A 26,224-nucleotide genomic window follows, 5' to 3' on the forward strand; every position below is an offset into this window, starting at 1 on the left:
CTGTTTCCACACACACAGAATGAAGCAGCGAGGAATCTCATGATGTCCAGCACTGACTTCACTTGATGGCATTCTGAAAACAGAAGGACCTCTGTCATTAATTCATAAACTGTCAGCAAATTGATCCTGAGGTGTACACCGTAATAACAAATAATGTGTGGGTTAAGTGCCGCCAAGTCGCTTCGGACTCATGGCGACCCTATGAATCAATGTCCTCCAAAACATCCTGTTGTTAACAGCCTTGCAAACTGAGGGCCATGGCTTCCTTGACTGAGTCAACCCATCTCACGTTGGGTCTGCCCGCAACTTTTCCTAGCATGATTGTCTTTCCCGGTGAGTCTTGTCTTCTCATAATGTGACCAGTTGACTTACAAACAAGGAAACCCATTATAACAATATAATCTAAAACCAGCAAAAAAACAGCAACCCAGAATGATAAGAAATACAGGCAGTTAGCAGTCCAGCAATAGCCCAAGAAACCTTTCATAATAAATCTGTTACAAGACTGTTTGTTCTGTAACAGTCTATTGCAGATACCACTTTGGAATATGATAAGCTAGATATTCATAACATGCTACCGAATGGCGAAGAGAACTGTATGTCCCCCCTACTTCATCAGATTGCTCATAAGGTGGTGATGTGTGGTCAGATCCTCCACAGTGCTCGGCTGGATGTTACAAATGACCCACTTGACACCATGTGTGTACAAACAGAAATGAGGAAACAACATATAATATGTGTTAGACCAAGATCATTTATGCATGGGAGTTTTATCTGAGGTTCGTTGCTCGATGGACCCACACTTTCCTGTTGGGAATATAGGCACCAGCAGTCTCCAAGCTCAAATCAAGTCCCTGCCCTTTTAAATGCTGCTTTGTAATTGGCTTACTTTGTAGTGCTTACTGTGAGAGAAAATCACTCCCCCCCCCCAACCCAAATGCTGCATAAATAGGGTTGCCAGCTCTGGGTTGAGAAATACTTGGAGATTTTGAGGGTGGAGTCTGAGGAGGGTGGGGTTTGGAGAGGGGAGGGACTTCAATGCCATAGAGTCCAATTACCAAAGCAGCCATTTTCTCCAGGTGAACTGATCTCTATTGGCTGGAGATCAGTTGTAATAGCAGGAGATCTCCAGCCACCACCTAGAGGCTGGCCCCTAGGGAGTAACTGTCAGGGTTCCCAACCTCCCTGTGCAGTTTCCATAAAATCACTTGCTCAGACGATCACTCAGAAACAAGGAACTTTATTGAAAGCTTCAGGTATGACAAGGCCCTACACTTAGAAAGTTGCAAGTGACAGTACATTCACAAAGGCAGAATATAATCCCTACAGGAAAGCAGGTGTCAAATACATGTTATGAGAACAACGAGATAATTAGAGCATGGTACAGAAACATCAAAGACTTCAGGAAGCTTGTTACTGCTATCTACCCGCCAAGGCCATGGTAGATGGGAGGGGGTCAGGGAGAGCAAGGGAGGAGGATGGCGGGTAGAGACATTCCAACCTGGGGCCTGCGAAAGGCAGCGCCTGAACCAAGGAAAGCCCTAAAGACCTGGACTGCTTTTACGAGTCCAGGCCAGGGCACACAGGGCAAAAGCTGGCAGGACCTCACAGTAACATGCTGCTCTCCTGGCCAGGAATACCACCTCCTTTGTCAAGGCACTTCTCTCTCTTGCCCTTTTGTTCCCTTTCCTCCCACCATGCCCCCTCCATGGTTCTGGGCCCACACTTAAGTAGGCCTTTACTTCTGAGGAAGCCCCTTCCTCAAAGAACCTACTAGTGTAGTCAATGTCTTTGCCTGCTCTTCTTCAGAGCAGCCTTCACAGAGTCACTGAGCAAACACTTCATTAAACATTCCTCCCGATTTTTTGTACACCTGGCCTTTGGAAACCCATAGGGTTGCCAACCTCCAGGTACTAGCTAGAGATCTCCTGCTATTACAACAGATCTCCAGCCGATAGAGATCAGCTCACCTGGAGAAAATGGCCACTTTGGCCATTGGACTCTATGGCATTGAAGTCCCTCCCCTCCCCAAACCCTGCCCTCAGGCTCAACCCCCAAAATCTCCCGCTGGTGGTGAAGAGGGACCTGGCAACCCTAGAAACCCATGATGCTGCAGGAAAATCATGTCAGTTACAATAAGTTCAATAAAGATAAGGAAAAAGAAATAGGTGTGGTACCTGGCCATGGTAGGGAAATTATGCCTTACAATAACTTCAATAATGATAAGGAAGCAAAATTATCTCCACCAAGCCCAGTCAACAGTCCTTTTTTGACCTTAGTACACAGGTGCAGAAAACAGTTTCTGTATTGTACGATTGCACCACTCTTCAGCACACACAGGAGAAAAGATTTTCTGCACTATTACAACTCAGAGAAGCTCCATTTTGGAATACACTGGAGTTGAAAATATCTTTGTGCTGTTCTAGTCTTTTTTCCTTTCTCTACCTCCGAAGCTCCCAATCGTCACCAGTTAGAATTTCCTACTAGCATCAAAGAATAGTTTCCTTAAGCCCAAGAGAAATTGCCCCCAATGCTACTGAGGGACGAGAGCTTCTTTTCAGCCTGCTTTTCTGAATACAGCCAGCAGAGGGCAATAGGTCACAATGCTTAGAAAATTTATGTAGCTAGAAACTTTGAGAACTTGCATTTGCTGAGCTAAGATGTAGTACCGCCTTTAGCTATTCCTGCAACCTAAGTATGCTTGCGTCCTTGAAGCAGAAACCCAATATCGGTGGGTTTGGTATGGATCACACAAAACCCTTGCAACTGCAAGAGACAATGTGGTTGCAAAAAACTAAGCGTATTCGTTAAGATATAATTCTGAACATACTTTAACCAAAATACGCAAAAGAGGGAAGAGCTGAATTAGTAGTGGATACCTCAAAATAGGTGTTAGGCTTGTTACAGACACAACCACACTGGTTCAGCCCAGCATCTATTTTGAGGCACCAAGTAGTTTGACTGTTCTTTCCTTGGAGGTTTTGTTAATGCACTTTTTTGAGATTTTATCTTGATGGGTATGCTTAGCTTTTACAACTGCATTCTTTGCAGGTTTGTCTGACTGTCGTGCATAGGGTGGCCAGCTGTGGCTTGGGAAATTCTTGAAGATTTGGGGGGCATAGCTGGCAGGAGGTGGAATTTGAAGATGAGAAGGAGAGGGAATTTGAGGAGGAGAGGGATATGATTCCATAGGGTCTATCTTCCAAAGTTGCCATTTCCTCCAGGAGAATTGATGTCTGTTGCCTGGAGATCAGCTGTAATTTGGGGAGATCTCTAGCCACCACCTGGAACTTGGTAACCCCGGACTCATGCAGTCACTAAATTTGCAGAGGTGGGTAATGGAAAATGGCCTTGATGTCTTGAGAAAAATAGTGCAAAGAATGCATTCTCCAATTGCACATGTTATCTGACCTACAGGACAGATTCCAAACAGTAACAATCTTTTATGCGATAACAGCTCTTTGAGCAGTGGCATTGACTACAGTTTGACCTTTACACTTATGGTAGATTAAGGGAATACCTATAATGTAACCCTCCCGGGTCTTGATTCCCTTCAAATCCAACAGTACAAAAGCAACTTTTGCAGTAAACGGATGTTTTAGTCAAAGAAGGGTGATTCACAATGAATCAGTTCAAACCAAGCAGGGCATTTCAGTGCAGCTTCCTTAGGAACTGTTTCCTAAGTTACCTCATCAGTGGTTAGGGTTGCCAACCTCCAGGCACTAGCTGGAGATCTGCTATTACAGCTGATCTCCAGCTGATAGAGATCAGTTCCCCTGATGAAAATGGCTGCTTTGGCAATTGGACTCTATGGCGTTGAAGTCTCCCCCCTCCTCAAACCCTGCCTCCTCAGGCTCTGCTCCAAAAACCTCTCGCCGGTGGCAAAGAGGGACCTGGCAACCCTATCAGTGGTAGTGGTTTCTGCTTTTGGACTACTTAAGGACATAGGAGGAGACCTATCAATCTCCTTGTAAGGCAAAGTGACTTTGGTTTCTTTTAAACAAGTATCAGCTTACCTAGGCTGGAAAAAACATTCAAAAATAGAGTGTGCATAGACACTGTCTCTGACATGAACCTGCCTGACTGGTGAGAACATCATTGGAGGCCCTTCTCTTGGTATCCCACCTTCAGAGGTCAAGTCAGCGACTACCGGAAGTTTGGCTATGGAGCTCGTTCTTGCGAGTATGTTCACTGAGTGGCATCTCTGATATCATTTGAACACCAGGCAAAATCTATTGTCTTTGCCCATTGAGTGGAGATTAGTAATGTCTTTTCCTATAATAAATATTTTTTACTGCTCCTTTATCAGTGATTTTATTTATTCTTATTGCTATTTGATTATACATTGGAGTAGGGTGGCCCCTCCTCCAGGCAGGGCCTGGAGATCTTCCAGAATTACAACTGCTCTCCAGACTACAAAGGTCAGTTTCCCTGGGGAAAATGGCTGCTTTAGGAGGTGGAGTCTATGGCTAGGGTTGCCAGCTCTGGGTTGGGAAATACCTGGAGATTTTGGGGGGCGGAGCCTGAGGAGGGCGGGGTTTGGGGAGGGGAGGGACTTCAATGCCATAGAGTCCAATGGCCAAAGCAGCCATTTTCTCCAGAGGAACTGATCTCTATCGGCTGAAGATCAGTTGTAATGCCAGGAGATCTTCTGCTATTACCTGGAGGTTGAACAAAACACTAGTTGAGGATAACAACAGCACAAAGGCTCATATTCTAATACTATTTTACTGAAATAACAATTGCACTTCCAAACACAACAACAACGACATGGAAAAATGATTTAAGTATATACAAAATAATACAATTCATATATGTCTCATGTATAGAAACAAGTCTTCAAAACAGACCGCCAGGTAAGTAGAAACAATAATGTTTTCCCTCTTTGTCATTCAGGGTATTAATGCCAGGTTACTTCACCAATCAGGCACAGTTCCAAGAAGAATTCCATGTATGTATAATAATGCAATAGTCCAGTTTTCAACAAAAAACAAAACGACACCTCCTGATCAGTGCATGTTTCGCAATAAACTTGCTTCATCAGTTGTTCTTCTGTACTGTTTTATGCGTATTGCAAGGGTACAAAGACCTCATATAGTGATCAGCAGACCCACAGGGTTCTTCTCTCTGTCTAGTGGCTGGTCACCCAGCAAATTTCCATGGCAGAGTGAGGATTCGAACCTGGGTTTCCCACATCCTGCTCCAACACCTTAACCATGCTGGCTCTCATGGGCCTAGATACAGTCCCCTAAGTTGTCCCCTCCCCAGCAGATTTTTTTTTTTTAAATCATCTGTAATTCAGTTGAACTTCTGCTTTATGCTTGCCTCCAAATACCACAAAACCTATTCTGGTAGAATGCGTTTATTTAAAAGAAATTGTGGTCCATGTGCATTCTGGTTTCTAGCCTACATGACGCATTCAGCAGAAAGTGGCAACCACACTGTTGTTTTCAAAGGCCTGTCTCTACCAAGTCTTATTGGAAAGGCGAAATCTGAATGTGGTATACAGTTCTAGAGAGCTGTTTTGCATGCCTTGATTATATATATATTTCTTTCTGGTATCTGCAGGTACATTCTCACAGTGCATTAATGCCTTATTGATGTACTTTGACCACCCATTCATATAATAAGAGTAGCTGAAGTGGTAAAATGGGGGCGGCAGCTCATCTACTCTTCCAGTGCTTATGGGTAGTGGACTATTCCAAACTACTGAGTGCTAAATTCCTTCAGGCTTGATTTGAAAAAGAACCCAGCAATTATGAGCAAAATTGGAGAATCTGCAGAAACAAAAAAAAATATTATTCCCTCTCTCCCATAATTCTAAGAAAACTTGTAATAGCCAGACCCACTAAATGAGCTGCCAAATCCTCTCCACCAAAATTCACCCAGGGACTGGGAAGGGACAGGCTACCACCTTGGCCTGCAGATTGCCAGCTCCTCATTCCACACCTGCAGAGTTGCAACTCCACCCCCTACCTAGAGAGGATATAAAGACATGCTACCTAGGACTGGGGAAGGGAGAGGCTACCTGCAGATTGTTACCTTGTTAATGTTTTCATAGAATCATAGAAACAGGGAGTTGGAAGGGACCTCCAAGGACTCTAGTCCAACCCCCTGCACGAAATTACAACTACCTCCCCCCCACACACCCAGCAACCCCTACTCCATGCCCAGAAGATAGCAAACCCTCCCCCCTCCAGGATCCCTGGCCAACCTGGTCTGGAGGGAAATTGCTTCCTGGCCCCAAAGTGGCAATCAGTATTTCCCTGGGCATGCGAGAAAGCGCCACATAAGCCAAGCACTGATGCAGCCCTCCCTGCTCTCCCTCTCATGAACTGCCTAGGCATTTATATGGTTCCTTCTTTGTATGAATTTTTTGGTGGGAAGTAAGGCTGTCAATCCGACTGAAGCTTTGACTATGCTCCAGGTATTTATATGGTTTCTCCCCTCTGTAAATTCTTTGGTGGGAAGTAAGACTGTCACTCTGCCTGAAGCATTTCCCACATTCCAGACATTTATATGATTCCTCCCCTGTGTGAATCCTTTGGTGGGAAGCTGATTATTCCACATGAAGTTTGTCCCAAACTCCAGGCATTTATATGGTTTCTCCCGTGTGAATCTTTTGATGAGAAGTAAGGCTTCCACGAACACTGAAGCTTTTCCCACACTCCAAGAATGTATATGGTTCCTCCCCCTGTGTGAATTCTTTGGTGGGAAGTTAACTGACTACTCCACCTGAAGCTTTGCCCATACTCCAGGAATATAGATGGTATCTCCCCAGTGTGAATTCTTTGATGAGAAGTAAGGTTTCTATAATCACATAAACCTTTTCCACACTCCAGGAATTTATATGGTTTCTCCCCAGTGTGTATCATTTGATGAAAGTAGGGGTTCCAACTTCGATTTTTTTGGTTTAATTTTTGGGTTTCATAGCTGATTTTTTGAGTCTCTGTAGGAGGGTTCTTACTGGTATAGTATTTTCCCCCCATTTTTTCTCCAATTTTAAATTTGGTAGTAATAGGAGTGTGAGCAAGATAAGTTCTGATGTATTATAATTTTAAGTGATTATACTTATCTTTGATGTCCTATGCCTTTAGTGTTTGTAAACCACATTGAGTCCTGTGTTCCAGGAGAAATGTGGCATATAAATATGATAAATAAATAGAATATGCAAACCAATAGAAATTTTTGGAGTTTCTATTTGTTAACACTCTCAGTTGTTCACCTGTCTTCATCTCATTTCCATCATTATTTGTATGTCTAAATCCAGTTCTGTGAATAGCTGTAATTGTTATTTGTAGAGTTTGAAGTCCTCAAAACAAACCAGAGGGTAGCATCTTCTTTATACAAACTATCAAGTGTGTATGAGGGTAGGTAACACCCGAAGAACCACAAATATTCTGAAGCAAAGGAATGATAGTCTATTACATTTAGACAGATGTACAATGTAGCCTGCTGTGCAAAAAAGAGGTCCAGTTTTTATCAATTTACTTCTGAAATAAGCAAAAAAAAAATCACTGGAAAATGTAATATTTTAGATACAAAATATCAAATATTTTGTATATCCTTTAGATATAACAAATATTATAAAGGAACCATATTTGAAATATGGTTATTACTGACTATATATTTATTTGAAATATTTGCAGAATAGACCAGACCTAGTGTGCTACCTACTAAGGGACAGTAATGCACATATAACACTGATGGTAGCCAGATTCTTGGAAACCTCTCTAGGAGCACTGCGCCAAGCTCCCTCCACTGAGCTAAACTCTATTAAATAGACTACGTAGCACTTTAAGAATCACAGATTTTAATTATTTTATTGATATTCTATCATTTAAATATTGTATTTTAATGACTGACTGATGTATTTAAAAGATCTATGCCAACAAAGGTTTGAATATATATATATATATATATATATATATATATATATATATATATATATATATATATATATATATATATGAATAGACCACTCTCAAAATGGGCATTTCTTGGAAATCCCACCATCTTCTAATACTTTGTAGGATGTATGGAATCAGTGGTTTCCCCAAAGAAAAAGAAGCACACCAATAGTATGCCTGTCAAATATATGTACAAGGAAAAACCCTTCAAATCTAACCCATCTTGTGCTAAAACTAATATTTATTTTCCCCCATTTTTTCTTCTTCTTCAAGAGTGCCACTGTATTCCTCTGTAACATAGAAACCAATTAAAACATATATTCAAAGTGAAACCTTCTGTGCTTAAAACATTATTTTATTTTTTGTCCCACAGGAGTGCACTGAGCAATAATGAAAAAACAGCAAGAAACCCTTCATAAAGAATCCTGTCAGCCAAAGCATTGCTTTCATTTGTACTTATTTTAAGTGAATGCATTTCAGAAATACAGCTCCAGAACCCCATATTCTGATATTTTGAGCTATCTTTAACCCCATATTCTGATATTTTGAGCTTTCTTTCAGTCTGTATAGAAATTTGGCAGACGAGGATTTCTTAAGTTTTCTTATTTGAGACAGTTTTTATCAGTTTAAAGGAGAAAATATGGTTTTTCTTCACTTCAGTGTATATTTGATCATTCTCAGCTTATTAATTGTTATTCCTGACTCTTGTGAGTTTTCTGTTACCCTTGTATTTGCCTTTTCATCATTACTGGAACTGAGGAGGAAATTTTGTTGTCCTAATTGTGAAGGGAAATCCCAGTCACTGTTGTGGCAGATGATGAGGGGCTTCACTTCGTCTCCCACCTTAGAGTGGCCAGGACTGAAAAATGGATACAGCTTCTCAGATGTTTCTATAGGAGTCTTCCAAATGGCTGTTGTGCTGTTTACGCTATAGAACGACACAGTGTGCCCTTCCCAGTCCAGATAAACTCCAACCACTTGAGGCTCAACAGAATGACCACAGATTTTACGATCTGCCTCTTCAAAGTGATATTTTCCATTTGATTTTCTCAGGGACCAGTATCCCTCCTCCGGGGGGGGATCAAACTTCTGTTTTTTCAGCTTATCCCTTGTGGTCTCTGTCAGCACTCCTAATTCCCAGTCTGGTTTGTCCCACACCCCTACCTGCCAATACTGCCTCCCCTGCTTGAACCTCTCTGTTCCCACTACAATCAGGGCTCCAGGACTGGCAGCTGCTTTTGAAGATGTGAGATTGTGTTGGACTTTGCTGCGATCTTCAGACAATGCAAGTTCAGGATGTTTACAGTGTGGATCCAGATGAACAGGAACTGGAGAACAAACAAAAATTTATAAGAAAAGGGTGTACAATTAATGTGACATAGGATAAAAGGACAGAAGCTCAAGTGATATTAAAAGAACAAAGTGGCCATTGCATCAGTTATCAGAATTCCAGCTGCCACATGTTGCTTTTATGAATTAAGGAAGATGAACGCATGAACACATGAATCTCCCTTATATTGAGTGAGACCATTGGTCCATCAAGGTCAGTATTGTTTACTCAGACTGGCAGCGGCTCTCCAGGATCTCGGGCAGAGGTCTTTCACATCACCTACTACCTGGCCATTTTAACTGGAGATGCTGGGGACTGAAACAGAGACCTTTTGCATGCCAAGCAGATGCTCTACCACTGAGCCACAGCTCCTCCCCAAGATGCATCTCCCACACCCTAGTGGTCTCTAAAAGCTTTTTGTAGGCTTTAAGAAGAGGTGTCTTACAGAGCATTCCTGACCTTTAAAGACAAAAGCCCTTAGGAGACAAGGAAGGTGCTGTACCGGTGTTAGGGACGCCCACGCCAGCATCTGGGCTACTTACGCCAGTGTTAGTGGCCCCAATGCCAGCTGGGAGGCCTGGATGCTGGTCTCTGGGTGCTGCTGTGGCAGCGGCGCCGCAGAATGCTGATGGGGTCTTCCACTAGCATCCCACCGGTGTAAAGGCCCACACCAGCATTCCGGGGGGTGTCGTGGGATCCCGGGAGGCATTCTCAGGACAGGCTGGTGGGAGGAGCTGCCGTTAGGAAGCTCTTGTCCCCTTTTGCCCGGGTCCCATTTAAAACTTAAAAAGCATTTAAAAGACTTTTTTTGAGTTTTCGGAGCCGAGGAAACAGGTTAGGAGGTGCCGCAGTGGCGCCTCCTCCCCGCTGTCCCCAAATGCTGAACTCTCAGGAATGCACTGTTAGGGTAGTTCAATACATTATGGTTACTGTGGGATATTCTGGTGTTATCAGCACGGAATACAAAGTTTGGGAATGGATATAGATCCTTAAGCACAATTGTAAGTCTCATGATTGGCCCAGGATTTCTTGACACATGTACCTAGATGTTTAAAGGAGCATGTCATAAACATGTATGCTTTACTTATACACTTCTCCTTTCCTGGGTAAAACATCAATGTAACATTTCCTACAGCAATGGTTATATGAAAAACTACCCATGGATAGGGTTGCCAACTGCCAGGTAGTAGTTGGAGATCTCCTGCTAATACGACTGATCTCCAGCTGATAGAGATCAGATCACCTGGAGAAAATGGCCACTTTGGCAATTGAACCCTATGGCATTGAAGTCCCTCCCCTCCCCAAACCCCACCCTCCTCAGGCTCTGCTCCAAAAACCTCCCGCCGGTGGTGAAGAGGGACCTGGCAACCCTACCCATGGACCAGCTCATATTTAAGCTTCATGCTTGCCATGAGGCCTTGGTGGTCAACCTAACCCACCCCCCATGACAAACTGGACTCACCTAGGTAGTGTTTGGCCTTCCTAAAGTCTGCAAAGCAAAAGTAAGGGACGAGGTCAGGAAACTCATACTACATCCTCTGCAGAATGAAAAGTCATCAAAGGGGTTGGATTAATTGGATGCAGTAAACAAACTGCAGGGAAAAAGTTACACGACATTGTTCTGGACATATGAGATTGCTTTCCTCCCATGCAAATAGGCAAGAAGGAGGGGACAAGTCATGGGCTGCATCCAACCAGCTTTTTTTGCTCACTCTCACCCAAATATCCTCTCTACCCCAGTTCATGCCCAAGTCTTTTGTCCACACAGTTCCTGTGATCCCCAGCACAATCTTTTTGGGGGATCAAAAGGGACCTCCTCCTCCCATTTCACCAAAAGAAAAACTGGTTGGATCTAACCTCACCTCTTCTCTCCATGAGATATCTGATTCAAGAATGACTCACAGGGTAAAAGCAATGAATAGGGCTTGGTCTGCTCAGCAACTTTAAATTAATAGGGAATGATGTGCACTTGATCTGTATTTACATGCAAATGAACAAGTTAGGAATGGGACCTTCCATTATCTAAAAGTAATTTGGAACAATGCATATAAGTATCTATTGTGGCTAATGTCCTTGCAAGCTGAGATATTTCCATTAACCAAAAGGGATGTTGATTTGGTTATGCAGACCATTGCATGTTGCAGAACAAACTGTCCATGTTGTAATGCACAGGACTGATTTCTGTCCATGAGGAGAAAGGTCACACCAGACGGGTCAGTATGGAAAGGGTGATGAGAATACTGTTTATGCACCATTTTTAAAATGTTATTGTAGAAACTCTCCAAATAAAATGGGGAGGCAGTCTGAGTAGAATGCAGGATGGAGCCAACCCTTGGAAGAATTATAAAACAGAATGAGAGAACTCTGTTCTACAAGGATTGATGGCCATAGATAGTCACGTTACACGGTGCCTTACCTAATTCAGCTTGTGCTCTTTCTGAAATGGAAAGACTTGGTGTTAGTATTGCCTTTAATCTATATAGGAAGAATTATAAAACAGACTGAGAGAACTCTGTTCTACAAAGAAGGATGGCCACTGATACATTCATGTTACATGGTGCCTTACCTAATTCAGTTCGTGCGCTTTCTGAAATGGAAAGACTTGGTGTTAGTATTGCCTTTAATCTATATAGGAAGAATTATAAAACAGAATGAGAGAACTCTGTTCTACAAAGAAGGATGGCCACTGATACATTCATGTTACATGGTGCCTTACCTAATTCAGTTTGTGCGCTTTCTGAAATGGAAAGACTTGGTGTTAGTATTGCCTTTAATCTATATAGGAAGAATTATAAAACAGAATGAGAGAACTCTGTTCTACAAAGAAGGATGGCCACTGATACATTCATGTTACATGGTGCCTTACCTAATTCAGTTTGTGCGCTTTCTGAAATGGAAAGACTTGGTGTTAGTATTGCCTTTAATCTATATAGGAAGAATTATAAAACAGAATGAGAGAACTCTGTTCTACAAAGAAGGATGGCCACTGATACATTCATGTTACATGGTGCCTTACCTAATTCAGTTCGTGCTCTTTCTGAAATGGAAAGACTTGGTGTTAGTATTGCCTTTAATCTATATAGGAAGACATTTCCTTTGACGCACTTGGGGCCAAACCAGACGAAACCATGGAACTGAATGCCATTTTTTTAATTGTAGTGGCCAAACCACCTCTTAGAATTTCCCAACACAGAGTTTTCAGCCCTAGTATGGAGGCTATGCAGAAGCATAGGATCACAGAAACTTCCTTTTGTCTCCCTGATCCAAACCAGAGTATACCTTGAATTAATTTTTCCTCCTCTTCAGTGTGTTTCTTCAGGAGATATTTCTGCCTTTCTGGAAGAGGAAGAGATTTCCAGCAGGTAAGAGAAGAACAGAAACAGATTAACAGCAGATATAGTAAAAAATCAACAAGGCTATTAAAAAGTCTCAGGGGTTTGTAGAGAAGAGGCCACTGTTTATTGTGTTCTGGAACAGTAAATTTCCAGATGGAGCTCAGCCTTATATATCTAATGCATTGGATATGATGAACTATATGTTCTTTCATTTTTTGTATTGTTGTTTTAAACTAAAACGAACTGTTTTAAAAAACCTCAAGAGTTAGTAAGTGCAGATACTAATAATCCAATGCAAACTATCTTCTATGAAGAATTATTCAGAAATGTAGATGGGCAGCCCATTCCTAAGGGAGGTGCAGATAGACAGTGGCTGGGAATGGTGCAGCCTGTCCAAAAACAAGGGAAACAAAAAGGGTTAAAAAGTAGAAAATAGGAAAATTACCCATTGGGATAAGCGAGGCTACACAAGCTATTTAGCTGCTGTAGGCCTGCTGCAGTGTAAAGGGGCGTTCCTGGGGTGAAAGGGGTTAGGAAGCTGCCTAAAGGCAGCTCACCCTCAGGAACGTCCCGGGAACGCCTCCTAGGATGATGCTGCAGGGAAAAAAGCCAGGACAATGCCAGCGGGGAGGCTGTGCTGTTGCTGTCGTCCCAGCACTGAGCTGCTGCGTGGCTCCCTGGGGCCAGCGTAAGTCACCCTACACTGGCATCTGTGCCAGTTTGTGCCAGTTTGTGCCAGTTTGCACGGCGCAAGTGCCACAGATACCAGCATAAGGGTCATACTGGCTCCTATGGAGATTCCCCCCGTCAGGATCGCCTGGTTAATTTCTTTTGGAAATCATTGTTATTTGAATACATAGCTGTTTTCACTAAATCAGACCTTTGGTCTATCCAGGTCAGTAGTGTCCTCAGAGAAAAGGGTTTTCAAATCACCTACTGATCCTTTTAACAGGAAATGCTGGGGACTGAACCTGGCAGTGCATTCCTGAGCTTTCGACATGGGGGAACAGCAAGGAGGAAGTGCCGCTGCGGCGCCTCCTAACATGTTTCCTTGGTGCTGAAAACTAAAAAAAAAAAAAAAACACCTTTTAAAGGCTTTTAAAATTTTAAATAGGGCTTTTTTCTGTGCCTGCGGACCCAGGGCGAACGGGGACAGGAGGCTGCCTAATGGCAGCTCCTCCCCCGTCCCGTACATAACTGGATGTTTGAGTGTGATGCTACGATGTCAGCTTAGCTTGTCATTCTAAATTTTCCTTATGGTTCACTTCTGTCAAGAAAAATATTTTTCTCTCTCATTATTTGTGATCTTACTAAGAAATGCATTTACAATAGTACACTTTCCAACAATGCCTTCTGCCTATCTTTTTGGCAGATTTCAAAAAATTCCTGTGGAGCAATGACTTTGTCCCTGTAGTTATGATTGTTGAAGAGATTAAGCATTATGCTTTATATTGCTCTATGGGATTATAAGAAATAAACTGCCGAGTTAGTTCATTATTATGGTTTCAGGTTCTGATGAGTGCATTAAATTTGCAACCCCTTATGTTACTTTTTAAATGGCTATTTTTATGTTTTTGTCTAGCAAAATTAGGAAAACGTTCATATCTTCTACTTAATAAGGTTTTTATTTAAAGTGTAGCCTTGAGTTTGAAGCTGTGCTTGGTTGGGAGTTATAGCTTATCTTTGTATTTTGACATGTTTTAATTTCATTTATTTATGGTATGTTCTTGTGTGTGTCTATATCTGATGTTTATGTTACGTTATGAACTATGGTAACAACATTAAATTCGATTCGATACTCCTATTTTTTGCACTGACTAGATCAGATGGACTTCATAGTACCTCTACATATATAATATCCGGTAATTCCAAAAACCAGAAAAGACAGCATAAACAACACCCAGAATGCAAAGAGCCATGGAGAAGTCTGTGGGAAAATGTCACCTGGAAAACAGAAATTGCAAGACAATGATTTAGTGATATGCTGGATTGTCATGGATTGAGATATTTGTACTTCTGACAAAGTTGAATGCATCAGTTATGAGGTTCCTACACAGGGTTGTGGACTCCAGGTTGGAGACTTTGAGAGTGAAGGCTGGGAGAGCAGTGTTTGGGGAGGGGGAGGGGCCTTAATGGGATATAATGCCATAGAGTCCACCCATAGAGTTCAGCCCTGGGACATTACAGTATAAGACTGCTGAACGCAAGCTAATTCACAAGTTCTGAACAATATACCCCCCCTTGGCAGAATAAGGACATCGGATTTTTATCTCACTACTTTGAGTAATGTGTGAATCAGGCACATCACATGCACAAAATATTTTTTTTATTTCTTGATAATGACAATCTCTACATTGAGGTGAGTTCCAGGGAACCACTTTGCCAAGCAGGACAAGGCCCCGTCCAGTATTACATTTCTTTGCCAGTATAAAGGTTCTTTGCTAGTATAAATCCCTAGGGCTGCCAGCTCTGGGATGGGAAATACCTGGCGATTTTTGGGATGGAGCCTGAGAAGGGTGGGGTTTGGGGAGGAGAGGGACTTCAGTGTCATAGAGTCCAATTGCCAAAGTGGCCATTTTCTCCAGGTGAACTGATCTCTATTGGCTGGAGATCAGTTGTAATAGTAGGAGATCTCCAGTTAGTACATGGAGATTGGCAACCCTAGACATCACTCACAGTGGATAATTTTTCATTGTGAATGTGAACAGTTGTGAATGTGAACAGAACCAAAAACCATCTGGATCAATTAATTTTTACAAATGAGCACACAATATTGAAACACATGTACTAAACCATTGAATATTCATAGATAGACAATACAGCGAAGAAATCTGCTATAAGGACATGATCCAGAAAGAATTTTGTCGGAACTATCAGAAGGAGCATGCAATGTAAGGAGGTCAGTTTGGTTGTAGCTGAATATAAGGCTTTCCCCTAATGAAAATGGGAACTGGTGAACACTTTTGGATTCACAATAACTATATAGCCTTAAGCACACATTACTCACGTGAAAGGAAGATGGTGGATTTCTGTTTCAGCTGCAGATGGCTTTTATCGTGGACTAAACAGGTAACTTCTCTTGTGCTTCTCAAGACTGTTATAGAGCTAAAAACACTGAACAGCTGCTCATGATCCTGCTCAAGTTCAAATGGATGATTCTGAGTGTCCTCCACTAGCCACTGGAGTTCAGGACGGGGGAACCATCCCGAAGATCTGCAAGCCAGTTTGATCCCCTCTCCTTCTGGACCCAAAATCTCAATTGACACCATTCCCATGCCTGAAACAAAAGGATGTTTCCTAGGACAGTGTAAATGCTGTATTTGATCATCCATCAAAGAAACCTTCATCAAACACACATGCAGAGGGAGAGATTTCTAAAGACCCATGAAGTCATTGTGAATATTTTAATTATTTTCAGACTGGGGAAGGGAGAGCAAGAATGAGCAAAGTGAACGAACAAAAATACAGCAATCTCCTTCGCCTAGGCATATAAACCAGCCTGTCTCAGTTACACCAAAGCAAACCAAGCTTCAAAGCCTAAACTTTTGTGAGAGACACCAATGATCCTAAGGCAGGCCTAGTCCTCAAAAACTAGACCTGCTACATAGTAGGTTGTACTGGGGCTGCATCACTTCCTTTTTTATATATAGGCAAGGGACAGTCTTAAATGAAGGAACAGGGTTGCTAATGTTCAAGTAGAACCTGGAGATCTGGAATAACAACTAATCTCCCAATGTCAGAGATCAGTTCCCCTAGAGAAAATGGCTGCTTTGGAGGATGGAGGTTATGGCATTATACCACACTGAGGACCTTTCCCTTCCCAAATCCTGCCCTCCCCAGGCTCCACCCCTAAATTTCAATAAATTTCTGAACACAGAGGTGGAAATTCTCTCTCTCTCTCTCTCTCTCTCTCTCTCTCTCTCTCTCTCTCTCTCTCTCTCTCTCTCTCTCTCTCTATATATATATATATATATATATATATATATATATATACACACACACACACACTAATATGCTGTTTGACACAGCCACAAACATATATATATACACACACACACTAATATGCTGTTTGACACAGCCACAAACACAAGATCTGAAAAACAAGGAAATAATATTTTCAGCTTACTGAAATCATACTACTGATATAATCACTATCATTTTTATTATTAAGAAATGTAATTAGAACATTTCCAAGGGTTGTGAATCACATTCTGTAACAGGTAATATAATTTCACTGTCTGCCACTTATTTATCTGGGATTATGTGTTGCTTAATCAAATGCCTGCATTTCTCTTGGAACTCTGTCACAATTTTGCATATAAATAGGATTGTTAGGTCCCTCTTTGCAGGAGGTTTTTGGGGTGGAGCCTGAGGAGGGCGTGGTTTGGGGAGGGGGGATTTCAATGCGGTAGAGTCCTATTGCCAAAGCAGCCATTTTCTCCAGGTGAACTGGTCTCTATTGGCTGGAGATCAGTTGTAATAGCAGGAGATCTCCAGCTAGTACCTGGAGGTTGGCAACCCTACATATAAATATCAAGAAAACAGTGCAATTCTACACTGTTACACACTTCAAAGCCCATTAGGGTTGCCACTCCATTGCTAGCAACATCAGAATAATTGGTGGAGGGAGTCTGTGGAAATTGGAGGCACTTGACAATGTGATGTCACTTCTGGTTATGTACCTGGAAGTGACATTATGGTGTCTAGGAATTTCCCAAATCTCTCTGGTTTTTCCCATAGTAATCTGGGAAATTGTGTGCCACCAGTTCCTCCCCATTACTGCTCCTGCTGCTACCCTGAGTGGAAGAGGGAGCCTGGAGCACAGGGGCAAGAGGTTGCTAACTGTGGTGGGCAACCTGGTAGCCCTAAATCCCATTGACTTCCACAGACTTGCACTGCTATAATTGCACTGCAAGGCATGCAGACTCAGAGAAAAGCCACATATCTCTGTGCCGGTGACATTAATTTGATTTAGCTCTGCATGCAAAATATACTTTCAGCTACTGAGCTGTAGCACTGGATGCAACAAGTATAATACAGATAAAGACGTATATCCCAGAGATCTGGAAACACGCACTTGCATTCTGCTGAGAGGGTACTTCCAGTGCCTTTCCTAATTTTTGTGCTGTCTCTATTGGCAAATGGTAGTATGTTTATCCTGCATTAGAAGCCTAAACAATGCAGCTCCCTGTTCAATACTGGAAATCAATTCTTGAACCTTTCCCCCTTGTTCTCTTCATCACTCTAGAAATTTGCACATTGCTTCATTGAGATATATCAAAAAGATATTTGATTTCCAACCTGCAACATAAAGAACTGTTTGGGTGTTATCACTCCAGCCAGTAGACTTAACAATGCACCTGTAGGTTCCTTCATCAGTCACTTGCACATTCTTCAGCTTCAAAGACACATTTCCATTGGGCAGTCCCTCCTTAGTCATCATTGTCCGGGACTTGTATCCTTGCCCAAATGTTTCCAAGCCAGAGGGAGCTTTGAACTGGTAGATGTTGACATAGTTATTATCACCAATTTTTTGCCACTGGACTTCCATACTCTGTGGCTGTCTCCCAAGAGAGATCTGGCATGGCAGTATCACATCTTGACCCACAGTACCAAGGACAGATGGAGAAGAGCTTATTTCAAAGTGTTCTGGAAAAAATCAATCACAAATAGGATTTTTTAAAATGTTAAAAATGATGGAGGTAACACATATTGGAATGTGAAAGTCATCAAGATTCAGCTGTTTGGATTTCCTGGTTAGGAGAAATAGCTTGCCTCTGCCTAAATCTGGGTGCAAGAAGATCAGTGGCAAGGAGGCTTAGATCATTGTTGCCTGGTAATAACTACAGTTATTGGGATCTGTCATGCTTTTCACTGGATGGGATTGGTACTGAAAATTTGTTTCATTGGTATTTAGTGTAATCCACCTAGTTTGAAGTCACATCAGTGACTATACTATCTGGATACACATGAAGCTGCCTTATACCAAGCCAGACCATTGGTCTACCAAGGTCAGTAGTCTACTCTGATCGGCAGCATCTATTCTGAGTCTTGGGTACAGGTGCTTTGAATAACCTACCACTTTATTCCTTTAACTGGTGGTGCCAGGAATTGAACCTGGAACCTTCTGCATGCAAAACAGATGTACTACCAGTGAGCTACAGCGCTACCCACAAAATAAAGCTTAACCATCTGCCTTGGACTAACAACTCCATCTGTTATTAGTATAAAATCAGAGCCCACTTCTAATTGGAATAGATGCATTAATAAAATAACCAATGGTGCTTTTGGTTGTGATTTGGGCCTGTATGATTCCTGGCTTCCTTGGTTAGACTCTCTCAGCATCTATAACTAGAGCACAATTTCAAGGCAAACACTGTCTTTTCTGGCTCTGGCAATGCCATGTGTACTAGTGGAACTTTCACATTGCTACCAATGGAAGGGAGAAGAACTCCATGTAAAGAAGATCTGTTTACTGTAAAGTAAGCGGGGACCCATGCAGAAAAGCAGCTCTAGCTTTTTTAAATCCTTCTTGACCAAATCTGTGAGAACATAGCACATTCCTAGGATTGTTCTAAGCATTTTACCTGATAAAGAGATTGTTGCTAAGATTACCACAAAAAGGAACCAAGAATGAGACATTGCTTCACATCCATCGCCCCTCATATCTCCTCAGGTAGTTCTGATCTGAAATATCAACAACGAAACCAATGAACATTAAGTGTGAATATGAACATGTAATTTGTGTTTTGGTGCTCTCTGCTGCATTCCCAAGAACTCATTGGATTCAAAGAGAAGGAGCCTAAAACTGAATAACATTGACTACCAACCCAATCTGACCTGCTCCACATGATAGACATGCTCCTGACAGTTTTTTTTTTAATGGAGACAGAGGAATCCTGATGGCTCAATATGGTTCAGGGGCTTCTTCCCCTTGTATCTGAAGAAGTGAGCTCTGATTTACAAATAGCCATACTTTAATAAAGGTTGTCAGTATTTATGGGAAGGGGCTGTGGCTCAGTGGTACAGCATCTGCTTGGCATGTAGAAGGTCCCAAGTTCAGTCCCTGGCATCTCCAGTTAAAACGGACTAGACAAGTAGGTGATGTGGAAGACCTCTGCCTGAGACCCTGGAGAGCCGCTGCTGGTCTGAGTAGACAATACTGACTTTGATGGACAGAGGGTCTGATTCAGTAGAAGGCAGCTTCATGTGTTCATGTGTTTTCTGGACCATTCTTCTGAACTATTCATTTGTAAAGTGGGGGTGAAATGATTTATTTATTCAATTCATTTGTACCTCCTTTTAATGTGGAAAGAGGCATATAGATGAAGGAAATTGGAGTCCTTCCCTTCCCTTACCCACTCTTCCTCCATTGCTTCTGAAACTTGTCTTGCCTCCTGGCTGAGGCTACCCCAATTTCCAGTTTGGCCCTACCAATATAAAATGCACATGCTTTGCATCAATAGTGAGTGATGCATTCATTGAAATAACTGGGTGGGACCCAACCAGTAATAACCAATGGTGATACAATTCAATTGTCACTGATGTGAATTCATTTTCTAAATATGGTGGGAGATAGACAACATACTCCAGATTGTTTGGTTAACTGAAGAGGCAACTCATCTTAAAATTACACAAAGGCAAAGAAGAACTCGCCGGAAGAACACGAACAAAAATGGCAACTATTCTATGGAAGATACACTGTAAATTAAAGATAGAAATAATATGTGTTTAATTGAGCAGATTGTGGATGATTTAAGAAATGAGTAACAATAGATAAAAATAAGAAATGTTTAAGCAACTGTTTGATATACGTGAATTACATAATGATAATAGAGATCGAATGAAGTCAACATAGAAATTAGATTAAAATAGAAGTTTGATGTTAGCAAGAGATAAGAAGGGAGAAGACCTGTCCTAGACACCAACCGAACAAGATGTGTTATATATTCCCTATCCCCTTTTCCCTTTCGTTTCTGTATTACCTAAAAAATCTAATAAAATATTATTTTAAAAAAATTACACAAAGGCCACCCTCCCCTTTAACAATATGGACCATTTTTTATGATCCTAAAAGTAAGAGCTATAATGAAAAATGTACCTTTCTTGAGATTTAGAAGTATTCCTGGTGGTGCAGGAAGTATTCAGTCTTTAATTACTGAAAATAAAATTGTGTAGGAGAAAGCAAGGTTGACCAGGAAAAAAATGAAAGTCAATAAGGCACTTTGGAATATTAAATATTAACCTCTAGGGGAAAGTCCTCTGAAGATTACTTATCTTTTCCAGTAGAAAAGGGGCTCTCGCCCATATTTTTATGCTACAATTAATCTTGTTGGTCTTGTATGTGCCACCAGACTCTTCCTTTTCCTAGATTGCTGTTTATAGGAGACATGAAAGAATAAATTCTCTTCCTGCCTCACCTTGTATAGATTTAATAAACCAATGGTTATTAAATTAATGGTTGCAACAGGTTGCTGGTTGAGACCCTGGGATAGTGAGGCAGTCAAGAGGAAATCTGAAGTAGCCAGTTCACCTCTGGAGCCACCAACATTCCTGCTCAGAATCTCTCACCTGCAGCCTCATTTAGCATTAGAGTGTAAGCTCACCTTTTGTAAATTCTCCTTAGTTCCATCTTTCCAGCAACTTTTGCAAACGGAAGTAGGCAGAGATAGGCAGAAATATTTGCCTATTCCTTTCCTCTGATCCTGCTATGCCACTCACACATCAGCTTATCCCCTGACAATTCCTTGCCCTTGGGGAAGTCTTAGTGTTGCTGGGTCCCTGGGCAAAAGTCCAGGATGGGTCCCAGAATCATTGCTACATCCACCTTGGTTTCCCACCCCTGCCAGGGCAAAGTAGGGGGCCTCCCTCACCCCAGTAGGAGCCATCACTGGAAGCTGGCTGCAAGAGCCCCCAGATGGAGGAGTCACCAGCAGCTTTGGTGAGCTGGCTGCCCAAGCCCCAGATGGGGTGGGTGCAAATGGCTGTCACTGTCAGTGGGCAGCCTGAATTCTGGATGGGATCAATGTGAGTAGGAGTGGCAGGAGCCTGCTCTTTTTCTTCCTTCCCCCCTCCATGGTGGTAGAATAGAACCCATGGCACCATTGGGCCTTGGACCGCCGCCCCACTTGCCCATTGGCTAAAATTGCCTCTTAGTACACTAGACTCATGCAGCATAGCAAGTACAACTCAGAATCAAGTTTATAATATAGAAAGCCGAAGGGGTCATCTTGCCTTCCTCACAAGAAAATGATGCAGCTTGTCCCACATGCAGTTGATTAACATGTCTTTTAAGTCCAGTTACCTTTGCTTAAATACTCCAAGTACCAATTTAGCAGTTATCCAATTGCAAATCTTTGATATAATCCATGTTTTTGATATCTAACCTCAGAGCAATTTGGCATTTAGATGCCTTGATGGTTGTACCTGCCTCTTTAATCTGGCTCAATACCATATCCAAATGTTTTAAGTGGTCTTGCCACATAGTGATAAATATCCCTGTATCATCTATATAGGCAATGGCAAAACTACTTAGCCCCCATAATAATTGGTGTGCTAACCTTTAGAATGTGCGAGGAGCATTTCAAAGACCGAAAGGGATTACTGTGGACTCAATCCTTGCTGCACCACAAAAGGCTGTTTTTGACTGTGGTTCTGTAGGAACTTGCCAATAGCTTCTTGTCAAATCTAAAGTGGAGATATGTTTGGCTGTTCCCATTTTCTCCACCATCTCATCTACCCTGGGGATCAGATATACATCAGCCTGTGTGACTTTATTCAGTTGCCTGTAGACCACACAGAATCTTACAGTGTGGTGTGGTTTTGGGACTTATACTACAGGTAATGAGACTAGGGACTTTTTGATGGGACTATCAAAGCCATTTTAAGCATATCCCCAATTTCTGCTTTTTTCATTCTGCCACCTTACGGTTGACTCTGTAAGGTGTATGGGATATTGGCATGGAGTGCCCTGTGTATATCTTATGAGATGCCAAGGAAGTCCACCAAGGCTTGTTGGAGAACAAAGGCATATATTTGTCCAACACACCCTACTTGGGCTAATTTATACAGAGCATGTACACTTTACCCCCGCTTCACTGCTTTATTTTCAGTTCACAATAAATTGATAACTGATTACACACAGTAACTGATTACACATATAGGAAGACTGAAACTAATACTTAACTAGTATTGAGAGGAAGAGCCAGCGTGGTGTAGTGGTTAAGAGCGGTGGACTCTAATCTGGAGAACTAAGTTCAATTCCCCACTCCTCCGCATGAAGCCTGCTGGGTGACCTTGGGCCAGTCACAGTTCTCTCAGAACTCTCTCAAGCCACACAGAGGCAGGCGAATAACCTCTGAATGTCTCTTGCCTTGAAAACCCTACAGGGTCGCCATAAGTCAACTGTGACTTGACGGCATTTTCCATTACCATTGTGAGGAAGAGGAGAAGGTTCATGAAGGTGGAGAAGCTAATCAAAGTAGATGAAACAGTTTTCACAGTAACACTTGAGTGCTTTCTGTCTGCATGGAACCAAGATCAGAATTCGCCTTATATACTTTCCACATGAAGTGTGCCTACACGTTTTAAAATGTTCAGCGTTGATCCACAGATTCTTTTTTGTTGTATGGCTGTTTTCTCCCCACAGAAGACACAGTCACTATGGAACTACTTTCTGCTATTTCTGCTTATGAATCATTTGACTCTGGGTAAGTAGATTCTGTATGATTTTTTTAAAACTAGGATTAGAAAGTTTAATTAACACATTAACCAATTATATCTTTAACTGGCTAATTGGAAGAACTCAATATTAATTAGTAAGGGCTGAGTTAAGGACACACCTGTTAATACATTTGAGGCTATTATATTTCTGGTATCTTATGGTAATTGATAAAGAAAATATTAAAACCCTGTGAAAAATTGTTGTGAGGCAAACCAATATCTGTAGTGGCACAACTGTTTTATAATACCCAAATTTTGAATCCAAGATACCAGAAAACCACCATAAACTGTTATAAACTGTAAGGGGGAAAATGTCATTATTAACACAAACATTGTTAGCATTGTGGGTTGTTTTTCTACTCAAAATAATCTGTCTGTAGTGATGTAAATATTTTACACTGAAATCCACAGTTTGCAACAACCTACTGGCAAACTATGACATTCTGCTCCACTGCTTTCATGGATCATTTCTCCTTTGCAAAACTCATGGAACATGTATTACCCCATAAGTTTCATTGATAGGGTTGCCAACCTCCAGGTACTAGCTGGAGATCTCCTGCTATTACAACTGATCTCCAGCCAATAGAGATCAGTTCACCTGGAGAAAATGGCTGCTTTGGCAATTGGATTCTATGGCATTGAAGTCTCTCCCCTCCCCAAACCCTGCCCTCCTCAGGCTCCACCCCCAAAACATCCCACCGGTGGCAAAGAGGGACCTAGCAATCCTATTCATTGACCAAGTATAAAAAGCTCCCCCATGGTAAAATCAATAGATTTCTTGATTTATTTTATGTCCCAGGTGCTTTTTGTTTAAATAAATAATACTGTAAGTGGGAAATGGCTATACTTGGTTGACATTGTGGGGGTGGAAAGTGCCATCAAGGTTCATCCAACTTATGGCAACCATGTAGGGTTTCCAAAGCAAGAGAGGTGGTTTGTCATTTCCTGCTTCTGCATAGCATACCCTGGACTTCCTTGGTGGTCTGCCATACAAGTACTAACCAGGGCCAAACTTGCTTAGCTGCTGAGATTCGAACAGGGCCAATGGAGGGGAATGTGGGTTGGGGACAAAATTCCCAGGCCCCAATTCAGCTGGAGGTCCCTGAAGCCAATGCCATGCTGCAGTCACAGAACACATTTAATTTTTTTATAATGCAGTTCTGCACGGCAGTTAATATCAGTGCAGGGAAGGCACAGCATAGTAAACAGGAGTTGGTCTGACTTTGCTGGCCAGGCCTTTCTGCAGCATTTACTAAGAGGCTGAGGGAAACTCTCTTAACCGCTTTTAACCACTCCACCACCCTGGCTCTCTGGTCACCATTTGATCAGATTTAATTCTGAGGAAAGATATAGTGAAGAAAATAAATATATCAAAATAGGAGATTGGAGACTGATGAGTTGATGTGTCATTCCTAACTCACGGACACATCCTGTTAGTGTTTGTGGAATGCCAACTGTAGTTAAGCGAGATACTGTTATAACCTTTCAATGGAGTGGGGGAGTGAGCTTACTTGCATTTGTCTTTTCCCAAACATGGTGGTAATTGCCTTACATCCTCTCTTTGAAGTGGTGTGTTTTGCTGTGTGGTATTTCCCTTCTGCCTTCAAATTAGAGAAATATATTCCCATCTATTATTCTGTATATTCCCATCTATTCCCAAACTTTGGAAGAGGCCAAATTAAGACATATGGATTGTTTTATAGACTATATGTCTTCAACTTTTTCCAGCCCTGGAAACTATAATGAGCCCCGGCCTGAAATGTAGTACTCATTTGTGATTTTGCACAGTTGGATCTAGTAATTTTTTTCATTCAAGTTCACCCAGTTATGCTCCTTATTACAGCCCCATCCCAGAAAGCTTCTGTCCACACCGGTTTCATGATACCAAGTAAAGGCTTTTTGTTGATCAAAGGGACCCTCTCCTTCCTTTTTCACCAGTGGAAAAGCTGGTTGGGTCAAATCAGTATATTTTGGCTTCTGTTTCCCTTTCACTTCCATAATTTTTACTGGATCTACCCTTGAAGGCCGAGGCATGATCTCTTGTGAGTTGCAGTCCAAAAGGTCCTGTCATCAGGATCCAACCAGTTTTTTTCTGCCAATAATGGAAGCATGGTCCTCTGTGGCCATCCAAAAGGGTCTATATGTATATAAGCTAAATTAGGTAAATTAGATAAATTTATGAAATTCAGATCTGAGGCATAAATGTTTCCTGGCGTTTATAGTTTGTGCTAAGCTCTCCTGGTGTTTATTGTTTGGACTAAGCTTACTTCTTGTGTCTCCAGGTAATAGTAGAGGCCCTATGATTGTGCTGAACCAATATGAAGGCAGAGGAATCAGACTTATCTGTACATCTGAGATGCTGTCTCCTGAGCTCCAGCTGCTTTGGGTGGATGGCAAAGGACAGGAACTTCTTGCTGATCCAGCAACAGCTACTCCAGACAACACCAGCATTGCAAGTTCTGTTCTTCTACAGCCAGGTTCTGGGAATTCTGCATCCTGCAGAACTGTTAGTAAATCCACAAAGACATCAGCAGGATCAGCATCTCTTGTCGTTGCAGGTGAGTGAGAAATGGCATTGAGTAGAAGTGGAAGACAACCATACAAGATGTGCATCACGAACAATATAAAACCTTAGTTTCAGAGGGTTGTTAGCCGAAATGCTCTTTAAATGGGGAAATGAGCGAGCAATTGGAAACAACAATATTTATAAAGCGGGAGCAACCTTTGTACAGGGTAGCCATCTTGGTCTACAGTAGAACAACTAGCTTTGAGTCCGGTAGGACCTTAGAGACGAGCAAGATTTTTTTTGGGGGGGGGTATAGAAAACCTTATAATAGTGACTTTGATCTCTTTCCAGATATCTTCTTTCCATCTGCCTCTCAATGGATGGTTGCCTTTTTTGTGATTATGGTACTTGGAATCATTGT

At 41.9% G+C, this 26,224-nt stretch overlaps 1 protein-coding gene across 1 annotated transcript in view; it reads right to left on the minus strand.

The window, feature by feature from the left end:
- Window positions 1-8,561: 8,561 nt before the first annotated feature.
- LOC130490571 (butyrophilin subfamily 1 member A1-like) overlaps window positions 8,562-26,224 on the minus strand; it is a 49,790-nt gene continuing 32,127 nt past the window's right edge. The window contains exons 9-14 of the mRNA XM_056864392.1: window positions 17,877-18,224; window positions 15,579-15,852; window positions 13,903-13,983; window positions 11,957-12,015; window positions 10,703-10,729; window positions 8,562-9,238 (exon numbers count right to left, since the gene is read on the minus strand). Of these exons, the coding sequence (XP_056720370.1) occupies window positions 8,562-9,238; window positions 10,703-10,729; window positions 11,957-12,015; window positions 13,903-13,983; window positions 15,579-15,852; window positions 17,877-18,224 (1,466 nt within the window). The remainder of the gene's footprint in view (window positions 9,239-10,702; window positions 10,730-11,956; window positions 12,016-13,902; window positions 13,984-15,578; window positions 15,853-17,876; window positions 18,225-26,224) is intronic.

This window comes from Euleptes europaea, chromosome 18 (assembly GCF_029931775.1).
Source record: "Euleptes europaea isolate rEulEur1 chromosome 18, rEulEur1.hap1, whole genome shotgun sequence".
NCBI lineage: Eukaryota > Metazoa > Chordata > Lepidosauria > Squamata > Sphaerodactylidae > Euleptes > Euleptes europaea.